Genomic DNA, 23,615 nt, shown 5'->3' on the forward strand with positions numbered 1-23,615 from the left:
AGAGCTAAACACAGCCAACCTTTTCTCTCGAGTTGGTGGTGTCCCTTCACGCAGGGAAGAAAACACACTTCTGCAATCGCAAAGTGGTATTTACGGTGCGGTATGGAATGATACATTCCATACCGCATTTTCATCGTTGAGACATGCACTCCCCTCGGCTTATTGTGCAGTTTTCTCACAAAACTGCTTTTGACACGTTTGTCTATTGAACCTAAGAGTTTTGAGCCAGGCACCTGGATAACAATCATTATTAAACAAAATAGATTAGGAAAAAAGCATGACACAGCAGTATTTGTAAAATGTTTGTTTTTTATGATCAGTCTTTGTGAAATAACAGAACAAGACTTTCACATGGAAAGCGATGCATTCATTTGGACAGAATTTCAAGCGAATGACAATGCCATATTGTCAATTTTTTGGGAAACAAGACATCTGGAAAACAAAACAAACAATATTTCATGTTGTTGGCTTATGGAATCATTAGGGAAAAAAAATTAAATAAGATAAAAAGAGGTTCATGGTCCAGGTCTAACAATGAACTGTAACAAGTATGCAACTTTACTCCCATCATCTACTAGAGGCACCGACAATAAATAATGTATGCACAAGCAAGTGGCCTAGTAAAAAAGATTCCCGATGCTCCCGGTTGCACTTAATAGACAGACATGATGTCTAAGTTCCAGATTATTTATCTTTCTGAAGAGGCTCAATAGATCCTCATTTTAATTACTTCCGCCCAGATTACCCCAATATTCCATGTTTTTAGAAGATCAATTCAATAGATAATTCGTCCTCCATATTCGCGGCCAAAGAGAAAGAGATTATCCAAAGCGTTATGCATAGCAACATGTGTGTAATAAATCCACTTGTCCCTCCTTCCCCTACCCCATTTATCATCATTCCTTAAATAAACTTTTCTGAAATTTTCGTGCCAATGCAGTCAAATCTCATCAATGTTCATTTTGTATTGTTAAAATAGCCCTGCTTTATACCCGCCTCTTGACAACCTGAACCTGAGATTCCACCTATATGAGGGGCTATATGCAAAACTAGGCTGGCGAAGAACCTGAGTAGAGCATTAAAATAGGAGGCGTTTGGCGCCGTCAGTCGACTAACCCGCTCTGTGGCAGAACCTTCTGATTCCAGACAGAGCAGGCGCCTCGTCGGAGACACGCAGAGCCACATCCCAAAGCACACGGAGAAGAGAATAAAGAGTATGTACAGGCCGGGCCTTCTCCGCGCTCTTCTTTGAGATCAGTCTCTAGCACAAGTACTAAACGTTGCACGCAGCGACACACAGAACTCAGTTGACTTGGGCGAGGCGCGTTTCCGAGCCAATGTAGTTGAACATGGTCTGGACGAGCTCGGGAAGGTCGTAGTCGTGCTTCCAGCCCCAGTCCCTCCGCGCGTTGTCGTCGTCAAAGTTCATCGGCCAGCTGTCCGCTGTGGAGGAACACAGGAGCGGCGTTTGGCATCGGCGCAGCTCAGATCAAGCATGGTTGACGCTCAATAGTGAGGATACATTGTTGTAGTACTTAGTTGTTATAGTGTAAGGGTAATGGGTTAACCTAGCAATTGTTGGGGCTTTGCACTTGGTTCTATGTACATATTGTACCGACATCGATGCATTGTTTTACTCTCTTATGACAAATGTACTAACTGCATCTTGCTTTGGATAAAAGAGTCAATGAGGTAATTGTGTAAAATATACAATCAGGTTTAAAGGAATGGTCAATAACATTAGTTTCCCGCAGCGACGAACCAATAGTTTTTTTCAATAAACAATCCCATAAAGGTGGAGGATTTGTATTTACCGATGGCTTGCCGCACTTGGTCGACGTCGTAGGAGACCTCCAGGTCAGGGAGCTGCTTCATGACCTCCTGGGCCAGTTCCTCTGGGGTGAAGCTCATGGCGTTGATGATGTTGTACGTCCTCATGGACAGCGTGTCTACAGGGGACTCCATGATCTCCACGGTGGCGCGGAGGCAGTCGTCGATGTACATCATGGGAAGCCTCGTATCCGGTCTCAGGTTGCACTCAAACTTTCCTGTCTTGATGGCGTCGTGGAAGATCTGGACGGCGTAGTCTGGCGAAAGAGGGGCACGACGATGAGGCGTTACTCAATTACAAAGATAGAAGCGGCATTCATTGGTTTCTCACTCCTAAAAAGGGGTGTTGTACTATCTTGGTGCCTCATAAGGAGGTCTCAAATACCTCTCCCACTGCTCATTAAATACATTTACACTAGCCAGTTTTGAAATTGCCCAAGTGCTACAGGAATACGGGTTCGATCAATTCACACGATATTCTGTCCCCTCCACCCTCTGCTCACCTGTCGTTCCACCGCCGGGCTGGGAGTCAGCAGAGATGATTCCTGGGTAGCGGAGACAGCGGAAGTCCAGGCCATAGCGATGGTGGTAGTACTGCAAAAAAAAAAAAAAAAACGATTACCACCGATGGTACAAGTCAAGTTGTGGGGCAAAATCGAATGATAATGCCATGGGATCGCTTGCCCTCAAAGAGGACTGAAGCATCTCACCTCGCCCATGAGCTCTGCGTGGACCTTGGAGACACCGTAGATGGTGCGAGGCCGCTGGATGCACAGGTCTGGCGTTGGGTTGCGGGGTGAGGTGGGCCCGAAGGCACCGATGGTGCTGGGGACAAAGAGACGCAGGCCGTGTTCCGCCGCAATGTCCAGAATGTTGTGAAGACCTAACATAGAAGCAGACCAAAGAAAAAAGGAACAAATTAGATAAACACACGTGTGGTTTTCCTTGCCAAACACAACTCATGTGCATTCATTTTTAACTGGTTTGTGTCGTTTCCCCTTGCAAAGCAGTTTGTATTGTTACCCTTTATTTGATTATGTATGCTCACTTTATCTGGACGTCCATGTATTATTTTGAGTTTGCCATTGTGATAGATGCTCAATCCCTTTCTTTATCACTACAAAAAAATCTACCTTCAGATACAAATTAAGCACCCTAAAGTAGCTTAACCTGATTTGGGCGTTTTCCCATTTTAAACCAATTTGTGCCACACCCTCCACTGTCACCTATCCCACGTCCTCCCCTTGTAAGTCCCTGTCTATGTTAGTGTGTTTGTGGAGGCCAGCCATCCAGTTCCTCTTCCACTCCTAATGCTGAGTCTACACACCTCTGGTTCATCACATCATCATCATCATCATCCTGCTTTACTTAAACCCTGACTCGCACCCATTAATCACCAGACGGTTTCTTATCCTGGTCAGTCCATCTCTTGGCAGCCTAGTATCGTATTGCTCCTCTGAAGTGTCTTTAAGAATTTGCTTTGCACGTGACCGTAACAATTTGTGGTTCTTGTCATGTTATTTCTTTTCTTAAAACACCTTGTATTATCTTTGGTTCAAATGTATCTCCCTGACGCTGGTCCTATACCAGCCAGATCGTTTCTTTCTCGCCGTGTCGTTTCACTTTCACTACGTTTAGCATGAGAAGCGCTCCATCTGTTGAAAGTGAATAGTGTCCAGTGTATTCACCAGTGATGTTGACGGCCCGGGCCAGGGGCACGTTGGCCTCCCCGACGGCACTGAGCAGGGCGCTGTAGTGAACCAGCCAGGTGATGCGGTTGTTCACCACGATCTCGCGGAGATTCTTGTAGTCCAAGATGTCCGAGTAGATGAACGGGCCTGACGGGGAGAAGGGAACATTATCCTACTGACTTCATCATCATCACGGGTAACAACATTTCTTGTCGTTTATCCCCACTGACCCCCCTGGTCCCTTTGCTCCTCTGGGAACGACCAAACAACTTCCATTAAAAGGTAACAGTTAGGGTTGCCGCGGTGTGGACATGCTCACACCGAGTAATACGCTTTTTCACACCTTATAACTGTATTAACTTTGACACTAAGGTCAAACCGCCATCTTCTCCGTCAACTCTCCTCTCGCACAGGTCGTTGACAGCGCGCCAATTCTCGCGTCTGATAACGTTCTATATATAATAGGTAAATATAATTTTATGCCTCATAATATCAAGGCCAAAAGCTCTGTGTGGCTCCGGATGGCACTAGCGCGGGGAGCTCACGTAGTGATTGGGCATCGCGGAGTTGGTTTACCGTCGTTGCTATGGTTATCGGTCTTGTAAGGAGCGCCAATTCCCCGCACAGAGCGAACTGTGGCCTATTCTCACATTTTAATTTTCTTAATTATAATTATGTTATTCATTTTTTTGCTGAATTTGTTTTTTATAACAGAAAAAAAAAAAAAAACTAAAAACTCTTAGCGGTGTGCAACACCGAGTACCGGTAATCTGTGTTGGCCTCAACATCGGTAATACCGTACACCGCGACAACCCTAGTAAGAGTGCTGCGTTTGCCTGCATTGACTGTTTGGGGACGTTGTTGAAATTGCATTGGTACATTCCTTAACCTGGGGATGGGTGGATGACTGCCCTAATGCCTGGAAATGTTGAAGCTGTTGTCACACCCACACATCCCCTTCCAGATGGTAAAAACCAGACAGAGAGGTAAAAAGGCTGAATTACTCATCACCACTGTGGAAGACGTGGCTAGGGGGTTTCCTAATATCTGACAGAATGACGTTGTTGTTTCCAAACTTCTTCCTGTAAGCCGAGAAATAAACATTTGTCAGAGCCAGCAATTGTGTCACAGATTTAATCTGCTGTTGCAAAAGCCTGTTTAAATAGTTGGTGCATTTCGCAAGTGACTAGACTAAACCTCAAATAGTAAATCATGAAGGTAGTTCAGTCTAGACGTAGTGCTGGCCCGAATGCCATTTTTCAGGCTTCGAATACTCGTTGGTTTTTTCCGAGCGATATTCGAATACTCGTTCCAGAAAAAAAACACCATCAAAAACAACATTAATGATCCCTATATAGCTCCTGGAACCGATTTTGACAGTATCTGCATATTTTGTTAAGATTTAATAGCTTTTGAACGTTAATTAATAGGCCTAGGGTTGAAGTTCTTAGTTTTTCCCCGGAAGCGAACAGCTGTGCTCCGTTCCAAATCAGCTGTTCGCTTGCCATGTCAGCCCTTCGGGAGCTTTTCAATTCATCCTGAAAGTGCATCTTTTCAGGGAATGTGTACACTAATTCCATAACAAATACCGACTATTGTTTGTCTTATGTGTCCATATTATATCCATATATTGACCGGGTATTCCCAAGACGCTCACGCTCTGTTTGGCTCCCTTGCTCTGGTAACGTCACGTACGTGGAAAAAACAACAACGAAGCTCAGAATACTGATTTAAGCTTTGAATACTAATTTTCCGAACGAGTATTCGAATAATTCGGGCCAGAGCTACTAGACTGTGGAGAATTCTTACCTCAACACCTTGGCCAGCCCCACACCAAGCTGTCCCAGTCCTCCTGCAGAAGGGCGGCAGAGAGAGGACGAGTTAGAGAATAGGGAATAGATCAGGGGACATTGTAGGACGTTGCAGACATTAAAGCAGCTGAAGCAAAGTGCCAGCATCACCAGTTGCCATGGTGACCCAGTAAACGCACACATCGAGTGGGATACACTACACCCGATGGAGGTGTAGGTCGGGGCACTAGCCGCCTACAACCTGCGCCTTGCCACCGTCTTACGGTAATTCGGTAACGCAGCACGGTTGACCTTAGGTTGAACTCCCATAAACCCATTTCCAAGAGCATGAGATTAGCTGCTGACGCCACCTTACCCGTGATGAGGACTTTGGGGTGGTCGGTTTCCGAGAAGGACACAGAGTGGAAGCTGGCGTCGGATGTAACCTGCCGCGGGGAGAAGCTTATGTTGCGCACGGCCACGGTCAGGGGCAGGCAGCCACAGCCTGGGGAAGCCAGCAGTGCCTGCTTGGCGACCTTGCTCAGAGTTCTGAGGACAGGCATGTTGACGTTGGCTCTGCTGCAGACAAAGAGGTGCAGAGATTTAGGAGCCATTCGGTGTTGAATATCAAGAGGTCACAACTGCATTTTATGAGGTTATATTGCAATGATTTATGAGTGGACCTACTACACATTTATTGCGCAAAAAATAGGATGCGCAAATTTAACACATTTGGTCGCCAAGACCACTTTTGAGTATTAATATTGCCATCTGGTGGGTGGTTTGTATTGCAGCACCGACTCCAAGCGGAGACATTCTGCACATTGATGAGGGCGCCATCCAAGGTAACATAGCGTAAACACAAAACCGGTTTCAGATAAGTCTTAAGACGATGAATTTGATGGCGGCATTACGGAGAGCATTTTTACTCGTAGCTGATCGGGATACAATGCAAATATGAATATCTATGCGTCCGCTGACTATGCGTAACATGCGAAAAAAGTAGATGTATATTATCTATCTGTACTTACCAACAGCGGAGGTGCTTCCGAAAGGAACGCGTAAAGTAAGTTTTGAGAATTTATACTGCCCTGCTTTCATCGTGAACCAATCATGAGCAGAGGGCGGAGAGGACGACGGGGGGAAACCGTGAGCCACTAGAGATCTGATCCACTAGAGATCTGATCTACTACTGCAGGCCTACCTAGCATAGGCCAACCTAGCATACGCATCCCCTGCGGCTCTGGCTCCTTAACAAAGCCACGTTCAGGGATCACAGTGGGGGGCAAGCGGGCGCAGATACGGGTAGGCCTACTACATACAGACATATTATATGGAAGGTTTTTAAAATCTCTACCAAATCGGCATCTCTAACCAACGATCTACTGCAAAATCTATTCAGAGAGCCGCATCTAAATGTCGTGTCTCATGTAGAGCTGGTAGTCTGTTTTGCAATGCGTCGTATCGCTGTGTATGTTTGCATTAAGCAGACACGTTATTCAACTCATTTCGAGACATTTAATTTATGTTTTGGGGTTCCAAAATATGCATTGTTTGTGGGTTATCTACATCAGAATTGTCCATATATTTGAATGGTCTGCTATAGCTTTCCTTCAACATTATCATGCCCAAACGGTTGGGCTATACATCATCATGACCACGTTAGACGACCCCATGAAAGCCCATTGACTTTCCATGCCACATAGCACTGACTGAGAATAACCCGAATCCTGTCGGGGCAGTCGGCCAACAAATCACCCCGGCACGTCACCGGGACTCCTCTCAACCTCTACAATTTAAACCCTTGTGCAAGAAATTTATATTTCCTCGTTATTCCATAATACATTTAAATAATCATAAAAACTGACTTAACTATGAAATAGTAAGCCCTTATGATTATAGTTTAATTTTGTACTCACCAATAAATCGAATTTCAGTGTCACGAATTAAATACGCAGTCGCCCAGTTTGGCCTACTTTTTTTCGTGTGCGATGATGAGATCAGTGGTATTTCTCGGGGGTCCTTGACAGGCTATACTAAAGTGCTCGCCGTTTTACACGTGGTATCCTTCTGTGAAATTGCATCAGCAGTCTTCAAGTTATATATCGCCGGCCATCTGGTCCCAAGGAAACCCGCCGTGCGCTCTGATTGGAGGAACTTCGGAGGTGCGGCTCCCCTCCGTGGCCACTCCCACAACCCGCCAGCTACTTATTTATTGCTTGTGGTAACTGATTTGTGTGTTGAAAGTGAAGCCCTAGTGTCAAGGTGGATGTCAGCAGTTATTTGGGGTACATTTATTGGGATGGTTTTAAAACAATGGAAAAAAAAAACACAAATAAAATACATTACCACAACTATTTTTGGGTAGTGCGGAGCCCTATGGAAAATAATCATTTTTTTGTCAATAATTTTCAATACATTTTATATCCATGTTCTTTAATTAATATAGTTAAAGTACGATGTCAACAGACTCCATTTGACATGGGTAATAACCTATATTTGAAAAAAAACATTTATTGTTTACATTGGTCGACCCTTCCTTTGACTTTGAGGTTTGTTGAGTTACCTTATCTCCCGGTGGAAGCGAGTAGGCAGGAGGGGGGTGGGCTCAGATACGTCAGAGCCGAGTGATGTGAGTGGTGGAGAGGAGCACACACCCCACACTCCCCGTCACACCAAAAGGTGAAAACAAGAACGCAAGGGAATCTGGGTAGGAGGAAATTGGGTACAAATGCTGATAAGGACACATTAAACAAAGACATATGTTAGGTTACCCCCACAGCCCTGTGGAGGGGGGGGGGGGGGGGGGGTGGTTCAGTCTCAAAGACAACAAACAAAACTATAATTTATCGGGCTTGATTTTTTTTTATTTCTATCACATGCTCTGCTTTCCTGGAAACTGGAGGTCTGGACGACCTACAGCTCCTATGTCCGTCAAAGAGCAGAGATAATAATAATAATAATAATAATAATAATAATACATTTAATTTAGAGGCGCCTTTCAAGACACCCAAGGTCACCAAGGTCACCAAGGTCTGTGAGATGCCAGCAGGACCTATCGGCAGTGCCAAAAATGTGTTTCGTAACCGTCTCCATGGGCGTTATGCAAGCAGAACCAATATCCGGCTTTCTGACCTTAATGGCTGCATCAGATAATGTTTGCTGGTTCACTGTTACTTCTCCTAAATAAATTACTTCCCAGAATTCTATTCGAACTACCGGTGGATTTAAGATGTTACAATTGAGGTCAGAAAAAGCCTCGCTCTACTTGTAATGTTTACAAGCTGTGCTTAGCTAGAAGGTGGAATGCTTTTCAAAGGATTCAACACCTGAACAGGTCATGTTTGAAATAGATTGTTTTAATAATGCAAAATGATTTCATTGAGTAAACATAGCCATTTAAAGGACAATTCTTTGACCTTGCATAAAGCAGTCTTTTATGAGGATATATATATTAACATTAGAGATTTCTGACGAAGTCAGAGTTTCATGATTGAAATAATAAGAAAAAGAAGATATCTTTCATCTCCCCCTACCCCCACAATGTACCCCAATAATAGCATAAAATGTGCAATTGTTAAAGGTTTTTCAGTCCCCTGAAATACATAAGACCAGTATCAGCTATATTCTCCCACAGCGCTGCTAGACTGTCTAAACGCTACAAGCTAGAACAAAGCAGCTTTTTATTTACTTAGGACTGTATGCTATTTTTAGTGTGATGGCTTTTTCATACTCCTGGCAGACTTAAAAAATTGGCAATCTGGCAGAGGATGTATGCGTTTTCTAAGCGTGTCTGTCTGTGCATGTACGCATTCAGTCTGATTTGGTAAATCAAGCAGAATAAACAAGCATATTTGGAATGATTCGCTCATGCTTTACACCCACGGTGATTTTGCTGTAGCATAAAAAAAAAAGTGTAAGCTAAACAAATCTGTTATTAATAACAACTCAGTTGTGTTTATGGAAAGGAAAATTAAGCTTCAACACAAAATTCCAGTGCACATATTCCACATGGGAAAAGTATGTCAACAGAAAACGTAAATTCTTATCACGTTGTCATACGACCTCGTAAACAATTACATAAGGCTTTCCATAAGGCATAACACAAATATTTACGCATTACAATGGCATTTCCCTTAATTGGTATACACGGAAATAGGAAAAATAATTGCCCTCCCCCTTATAATATAAGGCCCGTGGCCTCAATCACGGTCTCCCCCTCAGGGGGTCTGCAACGGGGGCTCCTGGGTCTCCAGCTGGGCCAGCTGTCTGCGGAGGCTGTTCACCTTGTTCTGCAGCTCCTTGTTGTACTCTATGATGTGCACCATCTCCTCGTGGGCCTCCTCCTGGCAGCGGGGCGAGCGGTTCCAGCGGAGGAACACCCCTGCGATGACACAGCGGGAAGAGAAAAAAATAAAATCGGGTTTTAGAAGTTGGCATTGGGCTGGGAGATTCTCTTTGTTCATCTCTAGAGGGGAAGGAGGCTTCGAGGCCTCTTCTGCCCTTATGTTTTTAATTGCATTCTGATCCTTTCATCATCAGGGCGAAACCGCTGGGGACGAGCGCGTTGGCTGGCAACCGAAAGGTGGCTGGTTCGGTTCCTCCTAGCCAAGTGTCAAGGTGTCGTTGAGTTCACAGCTAATTGCTCCGGATGTGCTGGGCAGGGCTGAGGCCTTGCAGGGTTGAAGCCATCGTCAGTGTATGAATGTGTGCATGAATGGCTGCCTTGCATTTTCTGCAGTCAATATTCAATGTGCGAATAAATGCGACTGAATCGAAACAAAAATTCAAACAGACTACAAAGCGTTTCTCATCAGACATGCACGTTAATTTCTTCTCATCAAAGATATGTAACCAACGCAATTAGTCGCTTTGGATAATGCCTAATTAGTAAGCTGCAAGAATACATTAAGGATTTTAGGCAATACGGATCGCCGTTAAGTTCTCACGGTTGAATCTGATGTTAAGGTTAGAACACGCGTACCCTGAAAAGTAATCAGATAATCAGACTGTATGTCTCATCAGAAATGAACTTCAGAAGCCCATATTGCATACCTCAAAGGCTTTGTCAAAGTGAGTCAGCTCTAGTTAGGCGAGACTAGAGTTCTCGGGTGTTGCCCAGGCTCACAAATATAGTACCTGGCCACAATCTGAGCCAATGGAGGGCTAAAGATAGCACAGCATTTGAACACAGACACCCGCGAAAGAGGCGAAGTGAATTAATGTATTTTGGTTAAACTGTACTATGTATACAAATACATGTTTTTTTTTCTCAGATCTTGGACATGATGTGATGTAACTATCATTACATTAGGAGTTCAGTGAAGAGATCCGCCTCACTTTGTTAAAGGAAAAGAAAGAAAAGCATTGGGATACATCCAACCATTACTGAAGTTTCGCTTTTCAACATTCAAGTGACCCGTTCTTGGTTGTCTTTACAGACACACCCAAACATATTCACAACCAGTGCTGACCGGGCAAATGAGATGTGTGGTGGTTGTGTTTTTTTTCTTTCTTCTGTCAAAAGGAGCCTCATGTGTTCCGTGCCATATGGAATGTGGGTGTGGCCTGTGTCCAGCCAAGCTTAATGAGAGGGCCTCCCCACACACACGCACACATGAACCCACTAACCCCTAATCCATCCGTGCTCTGTTTCTACGCACAGCCTTTGTGTGTCTGACTGACGCAAGATTCAGCAGAACTTTCTGCCCCGTCAGAGGGACACGTCAGGGGAAAAGAATTGCCTGCTTCCGCAGCCCGTTTTCAAAGTCAAACCCGGTCACTTCGACCGTGCGTTTTCCGTGGTTTTCTCCGAACCAAATACTGTACGACAACCTAGCTAGCTTAAATGACAAAAATCACTGAATATATATCCGTCGGCAGCTGTGGTTTGTTAAGCCTGAATTCAAACCAGACCTTATTCGTTTCCATTGTTTTATATTCACCATCTATCTCAGCGGTGGTGCTCCCTGTTGCAAGTCCAAAGATTCCAGTGACGTCTCTGCTCACAACTATTTTGTGCGCAAGCTGCACACGACGTCATCGGTTTTCCCCAAGGAATTCTTCCACGGGTACGAATGCCTCGTGATCAGACTCCAATTGCCCGGGAGGACCTTGACCAGATAAATGCAACCCATCACATTCTCAAATAACTACATATCATGCTGCATGAGCTCCATATATATATATTGGTGCATATGAATATCACCCTGGGTCCTTCAAATAACTGTACACCCATATACGGGAATAAATGTGACACAATCCACTACACAGCTTAAGTCATATTTGTTCTGCGTTGACACAAATCATTACTTTTTGGACGGACTGTGATGTTCTTTAGATGGGTTAACAACCTCTGACTTTAGGTGGACCGCTTAATTGTCCTCAAGATCTTTCACGGAGTGGCACCGTCAATGTAAATTAATACATACACATACAGTGACTGCGCAAAGAGGGCCGGCGTACCATTAATACAAAATCCTTACTGCTAGAAGCCCATGTCCGGAAACAGTAGAAAGACTAATTCAGCGATGCTGCTTTATGTACCCTAACATTTATCTATCAAACAATGAAAAAAATGAGAATGAAAAACACGATGGCCTGCAAAGAGCGACACTATTTGTTAAATAATAAACCATAATACTACTTCTTTGCTGAGCAAAAATTGTAAGAAATATATTTAGAATTATATTATCATGTACATTTGTCCAAAAAATAAATAAAACAATTCCACCAACAGTTCCCTCAAACACTGCTTTGGTACACCAGATTGGTCAATATGTCTGTCTGTCTGTCTGTCTGTCTGTCTGTCTGTCTGTCTGTCTGTCTGTCTGTCTGTCTGTCTGTCTGTGTGTCTGTGTGTCTGTGTGTCTGTGTGTCTGTCTGTCTGTCTGTGTGTCTGTGTGTCTGTCTGTCTGTCTGTCTGTCCTGTCTGTCTGTCTGTGTGTCTGTCTGTCTGTCTGTCTGTCTGTCTGTCTGTCTCTCTGTCTCTCTGTCTCTCTGTCTCTCTGTCTCTCTGTCTTTGCTTAACCAAAATGACATCCAATCTGGTGTGGCCTAAACGGGCACCTTTACAAAAACTAATTAGTAATTGCCACCCACCTGTCACTCACCACACAATACAGGCTGCTGGAGTTACTAGTAGAAGTAGTGAGTTGAGATAGGAAGATTCCATTGAGATACAAGACCTCCTGGAACACTGCGTGTGTGAGAGTGAGTGAGTGAGTGAGTGAGTGAGTGAGTGAGTGAGTGACTCCCTCTAATACGACGTAGCCATGCAGGTCCAGATGCAGGCCAGGCGCATGGAGGGAACATGCCAGAAATGTGTCAAAGCTGTCAAGGCATGACAGCTTCGGGGTGTTACGTGAGCAATGCAGATACACCCGCATGGTGGTGGTGGCGGTGTGGGGGTTGGTGGAAGCCAATCGCTGTCAACTACTAAGTGTGAAGAGGCGCGCTGTTGGTTCAAAGGATTATGCAATTATTATTATTTTTTATTTTTTTGTGTCCTTGATAAATGATGTTACTGTAACTCTATTAACAGTACTATAGTGGAGGCTGCCCCCTTCTGGTAGACTAGGGCGTGACTCAGTCCATGAGGGCAATAAATTGAACACGTTAAAACATGAATTGAAAAACTTTTACTATCGAGCCATTTTACAGACTTTTTGCCGCTTATTTCCAACAGGACTTGCTTGATATTTTATGTTTATCATTTGCTGCCCGTCATCTGCCATTGACTCTGTCATTGTGAGAAAGGACACTGAGGGCAGGTTTTAAAAACTGGTTTTAACTGCCCTGCGGGTGGCAGCGTCCCAGATATGACAGTAGCGATTATCAGTTCTGCAGTTCTTGTACCACTAATACTCTGTTGACAGTGTGCACCACCATGGCTTCTCGTAAACACAACCGGTGTCTGAATTGGATACATACAAGTGTCTTCCAAAATGACCAGAAATTAAATACCATAAACTTTGAAGTACTGCACACCTTCAACTCAAGTTTGTGCAATAGCCTTGGGGTTGCTTAGCACAGGACGCACACCTTGACAAAAGATCCAGAGACAATCGAATGCATTCACCCTCAGTGTTCCAGGACAGCTATTGGGTTTCGCCTACGGACAGTTTTGGGCTTTCACTTCTCCGATTGTTCCAGTTGAGGGCTTTGATTTCACCTACTGTTACACTAAGCTGTTTTGTTTTCACCTAATGTTCCACTGAAGTTTTTTGGTTTCACCTAGTGTTCCAGTTGAGCCCTTTGATTTCACGTCGTGTTCCAGTTGAATTGTTTGAATTCACGTCATGTTCGACTAAACAGACTTATGTTTTGGTTTCACATACCGTTCCACTAAAGTGTCTTGGTTCTCCTAGTGTTCCAGTTGAGTGCTTTGAATTCCCCTCGTGTTCCAGTTGAGTGCTTTGATTTAATGTACCAGAACTGTGATGATAAGGTTACTACGGGGCGGCTGGGCTCCTACCTTCCCACAGCAGCAGGCTCTGGGGGGCCACCGAGGGCCAGATCACCAGGCTGTTGGGCTCGTACAGCGGGTTGCTCAGGTGGTCGATCTCCTGGGGCCGGTTCACCCACGACCAGAGAGACACCGTCTTCTCAGGCAGAGAAAGCCTGACCCTGAAGAACACAAGTTTTTATTAGGGATGTGAATAACTCACATTTTACATGGTCGAATAATCGGTGGGTGGTATGAACGAATAATCGATTATTCAATGAGTGCCGACCTTCACAAAGGCAGCCATGGATCGTCGGCAAGAAATCACAGTATCTTAAACGCAAAAAAAACACTACCTGCTATGTAGTTCGAGTCAAATTGTCTGTACAGCCATCAAAACGAGAGCTGGTAAATTGTGAAAAATGCATTAAACTGTAATCCGAATACGCTGTTATATGTTATACACCCTATAGTATCTGTGGTATAAAGGCTGAATCGCGAAAGTCTATACTTTCAACATAAAGTGTACATATTTATAATTCGAAATTCGTCCCAGCCTTTATACCACAGATACTCTAGGGTCTACAGCATATAACTGTGCTGTCCGATTACAGTTTAATTCATTTTTCACAATTTACCAGCTCTCTTTTTGAAGATTAATCACCGCGCCATTCGTTTCAATGGGAATCGCGACGGTCTATGCTTTCAACATAAAGTGCACATATTTATAATTCAAAAATTCAGCCCAGCCTTTATACCACAGATACTATAGGGTCTATAGCATATGACCGCGTTTTCTGATTACAGTTTAATGTAACAGTAAGCAAATTAACCACACGGAGATGACCATGGCAACTGGTAGAACAAATTTTATTTTCGCGCGCATCCGCCGTGTTGATGAACAAATAATCCCCCTATAGATTTTCTATGGCAAGTGACCATGGTATAAGCGGGATAATGCCCTTGGATACCTGTCCAACAATAGTTCTGTCTGTTAATTCTTGTTTATTTGATTGGGAAAAAATGTTAACGGTCCAATTTTTAAAATCGACTTTGACCCTTGGGAACGAATAATCAATTATTCTGACCTATCCCTAGTTCTGGTGAAAACTTTGTCTTTACTTTCAAAAGGAAAGTGGCTAACTTATCAGGTACTGGCCCTTGAGATAAGATTACAAAAAGTTTGTTGTAATCTTATCTCAAGGGCCAGTACAGAGAAAGTCAACACTGTGTTTACACAGTGTTGACCTTCTCCTGTATTGAAATACTAGAAAACTATGAGGCTGGTGGACAAACACACTAACGACCACAAGGATTTCCCGACACCAAATTGAATCACTAGGTCAACATCTCTATCACTTTGTCAATCTCTGCTGTCCGAGAGGCACCACGTTGTAAAGAACACACACATAAGCTTTTACATCTGGATGGACACTGTGATGTCACTAAAGGGTTCATGTAAATCTATGCGTAACGGCTAATCAACATCCCACCTAATGGTTAAAATATAAGATGTCTTAAACACATAAAGAAGAAACATAGACAGTGCTTACTCCACACACACACACACACACACACACACACACACACACACACACACACACACACACACACACACACACACACACACACACACACACACACACACACACACACACACACACACACACACACACGGCTCACCTCTCGGCCGCACTGTTGCCCAGGAAGGTGCCGAACTGGGAGGCGTAGGCGTGCTCGAAGAGCAGCACCAGCAGCTGCTCGGTGAACTGGAAGGAGCAGGGGAACTGCCGCAGGACCTGCCACACGCAGTCCAGGAACAGCAGGAACCCCGGCGCCTCGTGGCGCGGCTTGCTGTTGGAGTAGGCCGACATGGAGCAGCGCTGGGCGAAGGGGTGGCCCGCCTAGGGGTGGTGGTGGCGGTGGTGGTGGTGGCGTTGAGGTGATGGTGGTGGGAGTGGTGGTTATGGTGGTGGTAGTTGTGGGAGTGGTAGATGTGGTGGTAATGGTGGTGGAAGTGGTGTTGTTGGTGTTGGTGGAAGTTGGAGTGGTGGTGGGGATGGCGTTTGGGGGCGTGGTGGTGGTGAGGTGGTGGTGGTGGTGAGGTGGTGGTGGTGGTGGTGAGGTGGTGGTGGTGGTGAGGTGGTGATGGTGGTGAGGAGGTGATGGTGGTGTTGAGGCGGTGATGTTTGTTGGAGTGGTGGTGGTGGTGGTGAGGTGGTGATGGTGGTGTTGAGGCGGTGATGTTTGTTGGAGTGGTGGTGGTGGTGGTGAGGTGGTGATGGTGGTGTTGAGGCGGTGATGTTTGTTGGAGTGGTGGTGGTGGTGGTGAGGTGGTGATGGTGGTGTTGAGGCGGTGATGTTTGTTGGAGTGGTGGTGGTGGTGGTGAGGTGGTGATGGTGGTGTTGAGGCGGTGATGTTTGTTGGAGTGGTGGTGGTGGTGGTGAGGTGGTGATGGTGGTGTTGAGGCGGTGATGTTTGTTGGAGTGGTGGTGGTGGTGGTGAGGTGGTGATGGTGGTGGTGTTGAGGCGGTGATGTTTGTTGGAGTGGTGGTGAGATGATGGGAGTGGGAGTGGTGTTATTGAGGCGGTGGCGGTGGGGTTGAGGTGGTAATGGTGGTGTTATGTGGTTATGGTGGAGGAAGTGGTGGTGGTGGTGAGGTGGTGGTGGTGGTTGTAGTGGGGGGGGTGGTGAGGTGGTAATGGTTGTTGGAGTGGTAGTGGTGGGGGGGGTGGTAGAGTTGAGGTGGTGGCGGTGGGGTGGTGGAGTGAGGGTGAGGCAGCAAGGAGGGGGGCAGTGGGAGAGAAAGAGATGAGGGAGGTCGAGTGGGGAATGGAACGGCGAGGAAAGAGAAGAAGGGAAAGCCAGAGAGGTGAGAGATGTAGGTAGAGAGGAGAGAGAGGTGAAATAGAGAAAGGGGGTGTGATAAAGGAGAGAGAAAACAAGAGAGGTACACATTAGCTAAATGATTAGTGCGATTTTGTATTCTACGTCCCGGTTTCAATAGGGGACATCTTGTGTGTGTTGATCTTATCATGTCTACCACAAGCAATGCAACACAACGTATGACTTGAGGAATGACCTTTGCATCAGGTGATGCTGTGTGTGGTTCCTGATGCTGCAGCCGTTTCAGCAATGGTGGTCATGACCATGACATACATGAAGGGAACGGTTATACCCCCTCAACACACCTGAATATGTGTTTGCTTATAGAAATAGAACAACATTTATTCTGTTCAAATGTTGACTTAGTTGCCCATGACCTCCATCCTATTTGGTGCAGTTGGAGAAGGCCCATGCTCTGTCACAGGCACCGTGGGAATACCTCACCAATCGCTGAGAGCGTTAAAACCCGATCATCGTATTCATGTTTCGTGTTTATTTGACTTTAAAAAAAGGCAAATTTGCCTTGGTTGACTGATCCTCCCATGAGCTCATATTTGTTAGCTTTTTGTTCTTTGCTTCCCGTCGTATACTGTGAAAGACTTTCCTCAACAGAAAGAAGAAAACACGTGATCCACGGAGATGGCTGTCAGAATCAGAAGGGGCACATTGAGACGGTGTGTGGAAGCAGCACTCATCCATCGGCCACGGGGTCAGACCCCGTTGAGTTCTTGTGATATTTGCCGTCACATGATCTCCCTCTCGTCCCCAGACACTATTCATAGACGCCGAGCGGCAGGGAAGTAACATAACATGCATTGCCCTCTGCTACCGGATCCCTTTAGCCAGCCATGATGTGGTACGTCATGCCCCACCTTCCTTTGTCCATTTATGGTCACGAATGGCTTGTTGTCCATCCCCTCCCCCCTAGTCACCCCAATCACCCCAGTTCAACAACACCCCGAGCAGCACGGTAAGACAACACCATCACATGATCGTATGCCTCACGGCGTGTTGGATTTCACCCAAGATTGTTTGGTTTTATGAAAAACTTAAAGGGGTAAAGTCGCCCTCAGCTTTTCAACTCACGTGATTTTTTGCATATAAACATAACCAACCATCTACTCAGTTTCCGCAGAAGAAACAAGGTCGAAAATCAATTTGGACCATTGACATCATTGGTCTGGACTTTGCGTTCTCCCAAACTGACGAATAAAGTCAATGGTCCGACTTTACTGGGATTCATTTTTTGAAGGAAAAAGGGAAAAGGTGTCTACTTTCAAAGGGGCTTGAGGGGCACTAACCTGGAGCCACTCCCTCTCCACCAACCCCTGGAAGCCTTGTATGGTTCTGCAGGCCGGGTCCAGGATGATCTGGGCCAGGGAGGTGACCTGCAGGGTGGAGTCCGTCCCCTCCGTCCCATGGACCAGCACCGACGCACCCTCCCTGAGACCAGGAGGAGAAACACAGCGTCAGCCCGCCATCTTCTCTCAATGGGCCACTTATCGCTCTCTCCCCCCTGGTTGGCTCACCAGGAGGCCTTCACCGGCACCCAAGATACCCTAATTCATGAAATGGTCATCAGTGGTGATTCTAAAGACAGCATTCATAAGGACAACATCTATTTAAAATCGATTTCATCAGATGGATTCTTTTATCCAAAGCAAGACAGAGTGTCGTGAGGAGATAGAGAGGGGCCGGGAGAGAGAGACAGTGAGAGTGAGAGAGACAGGCAGTTAGAGTGAAATACATTGAGAGAGACAGACAGACAGACAGATAGAGAGTGACAGACATTGAGAGAGACAGACAGACAGACAGATAGAGAGTGACAGACATTGAGAGAGACAGACAGACAGACAGATAGAGAGTGACAGACATTGAGAGAGACAGACAGACAGACAGATAGAGAGTGACAGACATTGAGAGAGACAGACTGACAGATAGAGAGTGACAGACATTGAGAGAGACAGACTGACAGATAGAGAGTGACAGACATTGAGAGAGACAGACAGATAGAGAGGGACCGACAGACGAGCGAAAAATGAGAGAGAGAGAAATAAGAGTGAACCACTGGGCTGGGACTTTCCCACCATGACCACCACGGCCCCCCCACGGAAGCTGCACTGACCGGTCGATGCACTGCGCGGCCAGGCAGGCGGTGGTCAGGATCTCCTTGACGTGGGTCTGCCAGTTGGACGCCTCCAGCTTGCTGAGCCAGCGGTCCATGCTGTGGGACTGGTCGTTGCAGGCCTCCACCAGCTTGACCAGGCTGTCCTGGAGCACGTTGGACCTGCAAGGACGCACCAAGGACATGATAAGAGGGTGCTTTATTCTAGTCTGAAGATTGTTGAGGATTGTATTTAGTGTTAAAACTGTTTGGGTTTCACCCCATGCTGTTTCCCTTCTCCCTGCCAGAGGCCTGTCTCTGACCCCCACTGTTAGTTGACAACACCATTTCCCTGCCCTTAAGCCACTGCCAGCAGGATCCCTTCCTCTGACCCCCAGGTTTTAGTTGTTAAATATGTTTCACCTTCATCCAGTTGATAATCCTCCTCCCTGCAAACAATCTGGTCTCTATCCCCCACGGCTCTTAAGGAGTTGATCAAACAACGTATGTGTTTTCACCTTCATCCTCCTGCCAGATGTCTGTTTCTAACCCTCTTTTGTTCTTAAAGCAATTGATAAACCGAGGAACTGAGGGTTGGTACGAGCATCAAATGGGCCTTTTTTGGTCTGGCAGCCCAAAGTCAGATCCCCGTCTCTGAACCTCACTTTTAGTTGATTTACGTGTACCTTCATTCCGTTATTAATCCCGCTCCCTGCCAGACACCGGTCTCTCATCCCTCCACACTTGAGGAGTTGATCAAACAAACGGATGTGTATTCACCTTCATCTTGTCCTCATCCTCCTCCCCGCCACATTTCTGTCTCCATCCCCAAATGGCCCTTCCCTTGTCTCACTGCCCGACGACAGACCCCCCTCAGATCAACAGGTCGGGGGCCTGGGCATGATACATGGGTCTCCAGGCGAAATGTATTCATCCTAGACTACTCCCGGGGCAAATTCAGGGGGATAGTTCCTTGTCTCAATAAGGTTGATTTTGACAGCTGATCTGGTGGTCACACAGGGAGAACTTTGTGTACAGAACTGTTAAAAAAATAAATGAAAAGTGTCGCTGTCCCTGGTGAGCACCCACCTTTCGATGGCCTTGTGGATCCTCCTCCACTGGGGGTAGTTGGCCTCCGTCTCGAAGCCCCCCCCGCGCGCCTTGGCCTGCTGGGCCACGCTGATGGTGCGCGTGTCGATGACGTAGCCGCGCTTGCCCGGCCGCAGCGTGGCGTTGATCAGCCTCTCGTCCTCCTTGCAGCGCCGCCCGTTGGTGCCGGTCAGAGGCTGCCCCGACCGCATCATCACCTGGGGAGAGGGGGTGGGGGGGGTGGTCAAATATATTGGGTTTGATCCCCGATGTCCACGGCCTGCCTTCAGGCATCCTGGAGCCAAAGGCCCCTGACCCCTACTAGTTCCTTAAAAGGTGAAAATATTATACACCAGGTGTGAGGGGGATTAGCCGTTACAAGCCGCTTTGAAAATCTGCCTCTTCTGACATCACAAGTCAACCTAGATTTTCAAAAAGGCTTGTAACGGCGAACCACACTCATACCTGTAGGTATAATATGTCACATTTAATGACCTGTTTCTGTGTTCACTATAAGCTACTAGAGATAGAAGCACATACTAAATGAATAAATTGTAATAAAGTAAAGTATGTGTGTTTTTGTCAGGTACTGGCTCTCACACAAAAACAGTGTACGTTATCTTGTGTCTTGAAATACATGAAAAATATGAGGCTGGGAGACAAACACACTAACAACTAGACTCTCTACCCCCCCCCCCCCCCCCCCCCCCAGACACCAAATTGTATCACTAGGTCAACATCTATATCACGATGCCATCTGCCACACATCCTTTAGCCAAATGCACCTAACCCATACTTGTTCCTTAATGACCTGTATCTGTGTTCACTCTAAGCTGCTAGAGATAAAAGCACATACTAAATGACAAAATATTAATAGTAAAGTCTGTGTGGTCTCTAATTGAAGACATTTTTAAGTTGCATAACCTCAACATCATGTCACTGAAGTCGCAAGAATAGCCCAACCATGAAAGCCCAATGCATGCTGTCATGGATGTAATGTGAGCTAATATTTTCGTGGCATGAATAATACACGTTATTCTAGGAATACATTAATATAATACCTTTAAAAATTAAGATTGAAAATAAAAGTGTGTATAGTTATTCATAACGCTGCATAGGCTACTCAATGTGTATGTTCTTGACAGTCAAACGGCCCGGTGACCTATGTGAACCGTAGCATTGCACATGGAGCCCACCATTCCGTTCTTCTTGTGGTAGTAACTAAGCACTGGGAAGCGACCGCCGTGGCGAAACCCGGCCGCTTTCCTAAGAGTGTCGTCGTCTACATCCCTGGGCACAGCCACCAGCGGGGGATACGTGGTGCACACCCTGAAGTCCCGGTTCACCTCGCTCAGGCGCCACTCGTCAGTCTAGAAAAGCAGAGTTTGAATTGAGGGGGGGGGGGCAAGTGGCTGGTTTTGCACAACCTACCGGCAGGAGTCCTTGGATAAAAGGCCCAAACCCTACAGCCTTATTAATTGAACCATGAAGCATGAATTTTCATTAACAGCAACGCATTCACTCAGGCTTTAAAGAAGGCAATTGAAAAAGAGCTAGTCCTAACAAGCAGAGGGGCGTGTAACGACTCTCTTCCAGGTCTAATAACCCCTTACCATGGCCTCTAGGTCTTTGAAGGCATCTTCTGGGAGGAATGAGTTCCAGCCATCCTCAATCACCTCGAACATTGGCCGGTAAAAATAGGGGTACATCAGGGAGACGGAGTCAAGTGTGGAGAGAGCCTGATTCGAAAAAAAGGTCAGAGATTATGATGTGCTTGACTTTTCTTAATCATCAAATTGATACATAACATATAACAGCAATATTTTCCTTGCAATTATTATTGAGGGGCAGTGTTATTAATCACATTTGATTTAAAAAAAAATATATATGATGATTGCAGTGGCCCTATTAATCCACCGGTGGCGCAGAGCAACATCTGGATGCATGAAGTGGAATCAATGGTGTGTATGTTGTAAACCATCGAAGCACAAGCTATTAACCTCAATGGAGCTGCCGATGTTCAGACACTCCTCCATGCCGGGAATGTCTAGTTGGATCATCCTCAGGTCTTTACATTTGACAATGATAGTTCCTAGAGACCCAAGAAACCTGATGGAGGGACAACAAACCAACACTGATTCAAGAAGTCTATTCTGAATCCACTGCCAATGTTAGGAGTATGTATTTAGTATCAGCAAATTAATTAGATTAATTAAATAAATAATTACATCTATTACTTATATAGTAAACGTGCTGACTCAAACATGCAGCAGTGTCAAAATAGTAGGGAACTAAAGAAAGAATATGATAAAATCTGATGAATGAATATGTGATATGCATAGGATATATGTGATATGAATATGTGATATGCATACATAGGATAATTATGATTATATTGGTAGCATCGGGGGCCAGTTTTTTAGGGTAGATTTCTAGCTCTCCTGTATCAATAGTAAAAACTATCATATGCATCAAACCAGAACTGTATTAGAAAAGGTCGGCTGGTTAACAGCATGTCACCTCTTCTCTATGGAGTCGATGTTGGAGTGAAGCAGCCACAGCTCTTCTGTATTGTCCTGCCTGGAGGAGAGGATGAGGTGGTGTCCGGTGAGGCACAGGGTCCCCTCTACGGTGGGCATGAAGGGACGATGGAGGACCACCCCATCCACCCGGGGGGTCTTTATCAGCTCAGCAAACTCCATGACCTTAAATAAATTACATGTTCCGAAAAAGGACTGGTGAAAATTTAGTAATTTTTGGTTAATGACTCATTTATTTTGAGCATGTACTGAATAGAGACAGGAAACACAAACTGCAGGCTTTTAATAATGCATATCATTGTTTTTATTAGTGTGTTCCTGTTTCTCCTAGATATTCATCACACGTCTTCCTCTTTGACTGAAGCTGGTAGAAAACACGGATGTTATAACAAGAGTCAGTTTGGGCGGAACCTTTCCTGGTTTTGATTATGTTGGGGCTCTAGTTGGTTGATTGTCAACATAACATCGTTATTATATCTAGTCTGAAACATCTAGCACAGTGCTACGGACCATTTTACTAATCCAAGTCGACTTGTCAGTTTTCTTTATTTTGGTGACATCGAAGTAACCAGCAACGTTGGGTTGATTAGCTCATATAGCCTAGCCGACAGGGGAAGGGTAGGCCTAAATATCCAAGTAATTTCAGATTTTTATTTTAAAATAACCATACAGGTTTCTTGAAATATATGAACGTGTGCAAACGCCTTAATGTCATAATCATTATAAGAAGAAAATTAGAGAAAATGGTCTTTATTTACCAGACTGCCTCTCCGTTACCTGAAGAACAAGACCCTGGTGCGCCGACAAAAATATTCCGACTGGAACAACACATTCACTAAACATCGTTCTGGTGCATGTTCATCTTTTATTCTAGCGTCTACTATGAACAATTATGCAATCCCCTAATCTGGAAATGTAATTACAAACAAACAGACCAGTTTTTAATTGTACTAATAAACTAACCAGATGTTATGACTCCAATCGAGGTCTAAATACTAAATACATTAAAGCTGTAAACTATAACAAATAGATGCATATGGTTGTCAATTGAAACCTCTATAAACGAAGACAATTTCTGGAAGAAGAAAGTTCTATTAAATCTATTTCATATATTCGTCAAAGGTTTCATTTGTTTTGAAAAATCAGTGTTGAAAACGAAACACTAGGTGGCGACAACGTAACATTTATTGAGAAGCTTTTATTTCTTCGCCCAGTATTTCTTTTGGGGAACATATTT

The 23,615-nt window shown here is 45.2% G+C and overlaps 2 protein-coding genes across 5 annotated transcripts; both read right to left on the reverse strand.

Moving 5' to 3' along the window:
• Window positions 1-274: 274 nt before the first annotated feature.
• On the reverse strand, window positions 275-7,407 carry tdh (L-threonine dehydrogenase). 3 transcript variants are annotated; one of them, XM_056581371.1, is made up of 9 exons: window positions 7,231-7,407; window positions 5,688-5,887; window positions 5,331-5,373; window positions 4,533-4,603; window positions 3,519-3,668; window positions 2,541-2,713; window positions 2,334-2,424; window positions 1,815-2,087; window positions 275-1,443 (listed from the first exon to the last, which is right to left on the reverse strand). In XM_056581371.1, exons 2-9 carry the CDS (start codon window positions 5,872-5,874, stop codon window positions 1,304-1,306), a joined length of 1,128 nt encoding a protein of 375 aa, XP_056437346.1. In that variant the 5' UTR covers window positions 5,875-5,887; window positions 7,231-7,407; the 3' UTR covers window positions 275-1,303. The 3 variants fall into 3 exon arrangements, with proteins under 3 accessions (XP_056437346.1, XP_056437344.1, XP_056437345.1); XM_056581369.1 differs by having other exon boundaries at window positions 5,688-5,890; XM_056581370.1 differs by lacking the exon at window positions 7,231-7,407 and adding an exon at window positions 6,343-7,210 and having other exon boundaries at window positions 5,688-5,890.
• Window positions 7,408-8,323: 916 nt separating this feature from the next.
• mtmr9 (myotubularin related protein 9) lies at window positions 8,324-23,236 on the reverse strand. 2 transcript variants are annotated; one of them, XM_056581334.1, is made up of 11 exons: window positions 23,156-23,236; window positions 22,359-22,543; window positions 21,839-21,947; window positions 21,452-21,577; window positions 21,035-21,208; window positions 19,839-20,056; window positions 18,771-18,932; window positions 17,947-18,088; window positions 15,441-15,661; window positions 13,788-13,939; window positions 8,324-9,695 (listed from the first exon to the last, which is right to left on the reverse strand). In XM_056581334.1, exons 1-11 carry the CDS (start codon window positions 23,219-23,221, stop codon window positions 9,532-9,534), a joined length of 1,719 nt encoding a protein of 572 aa, XP_056437309.1. In that variant the 5' UTR covers window positions 23,222-23,236; the 3' UTR covers window positions 8,324-9,531. The 2 variants fall into 2 exon arrangements, with proteins under 2 accessions (XP_056437309.1, XP_056437310.1); XM_056581335.1 differs by having other exon boundaries at window positions 8,325-9,695; window positions 23,137-23,220.
• Between the last annotated feature and the right edge of the window lie 379 nt (window positions 23,237-23,615).

The sequence above is a fragment of the Gadus chalcogrammus genome, chromosome 21 (assembly GCF_026213295.1).
Source record: "Gadus chalcogrammus isolate NIFS_2021 chromosome 21, NIFS_Gcha_1.0, whole genome shotgun sequence".
Taxonomy (NCBI): domain Eukaryota; kingdom Metazoa; phylum Chordata; class Actinopteri; order Gadiformes; family Gadidae; genus Gadus; species Gadus chalcogrammus.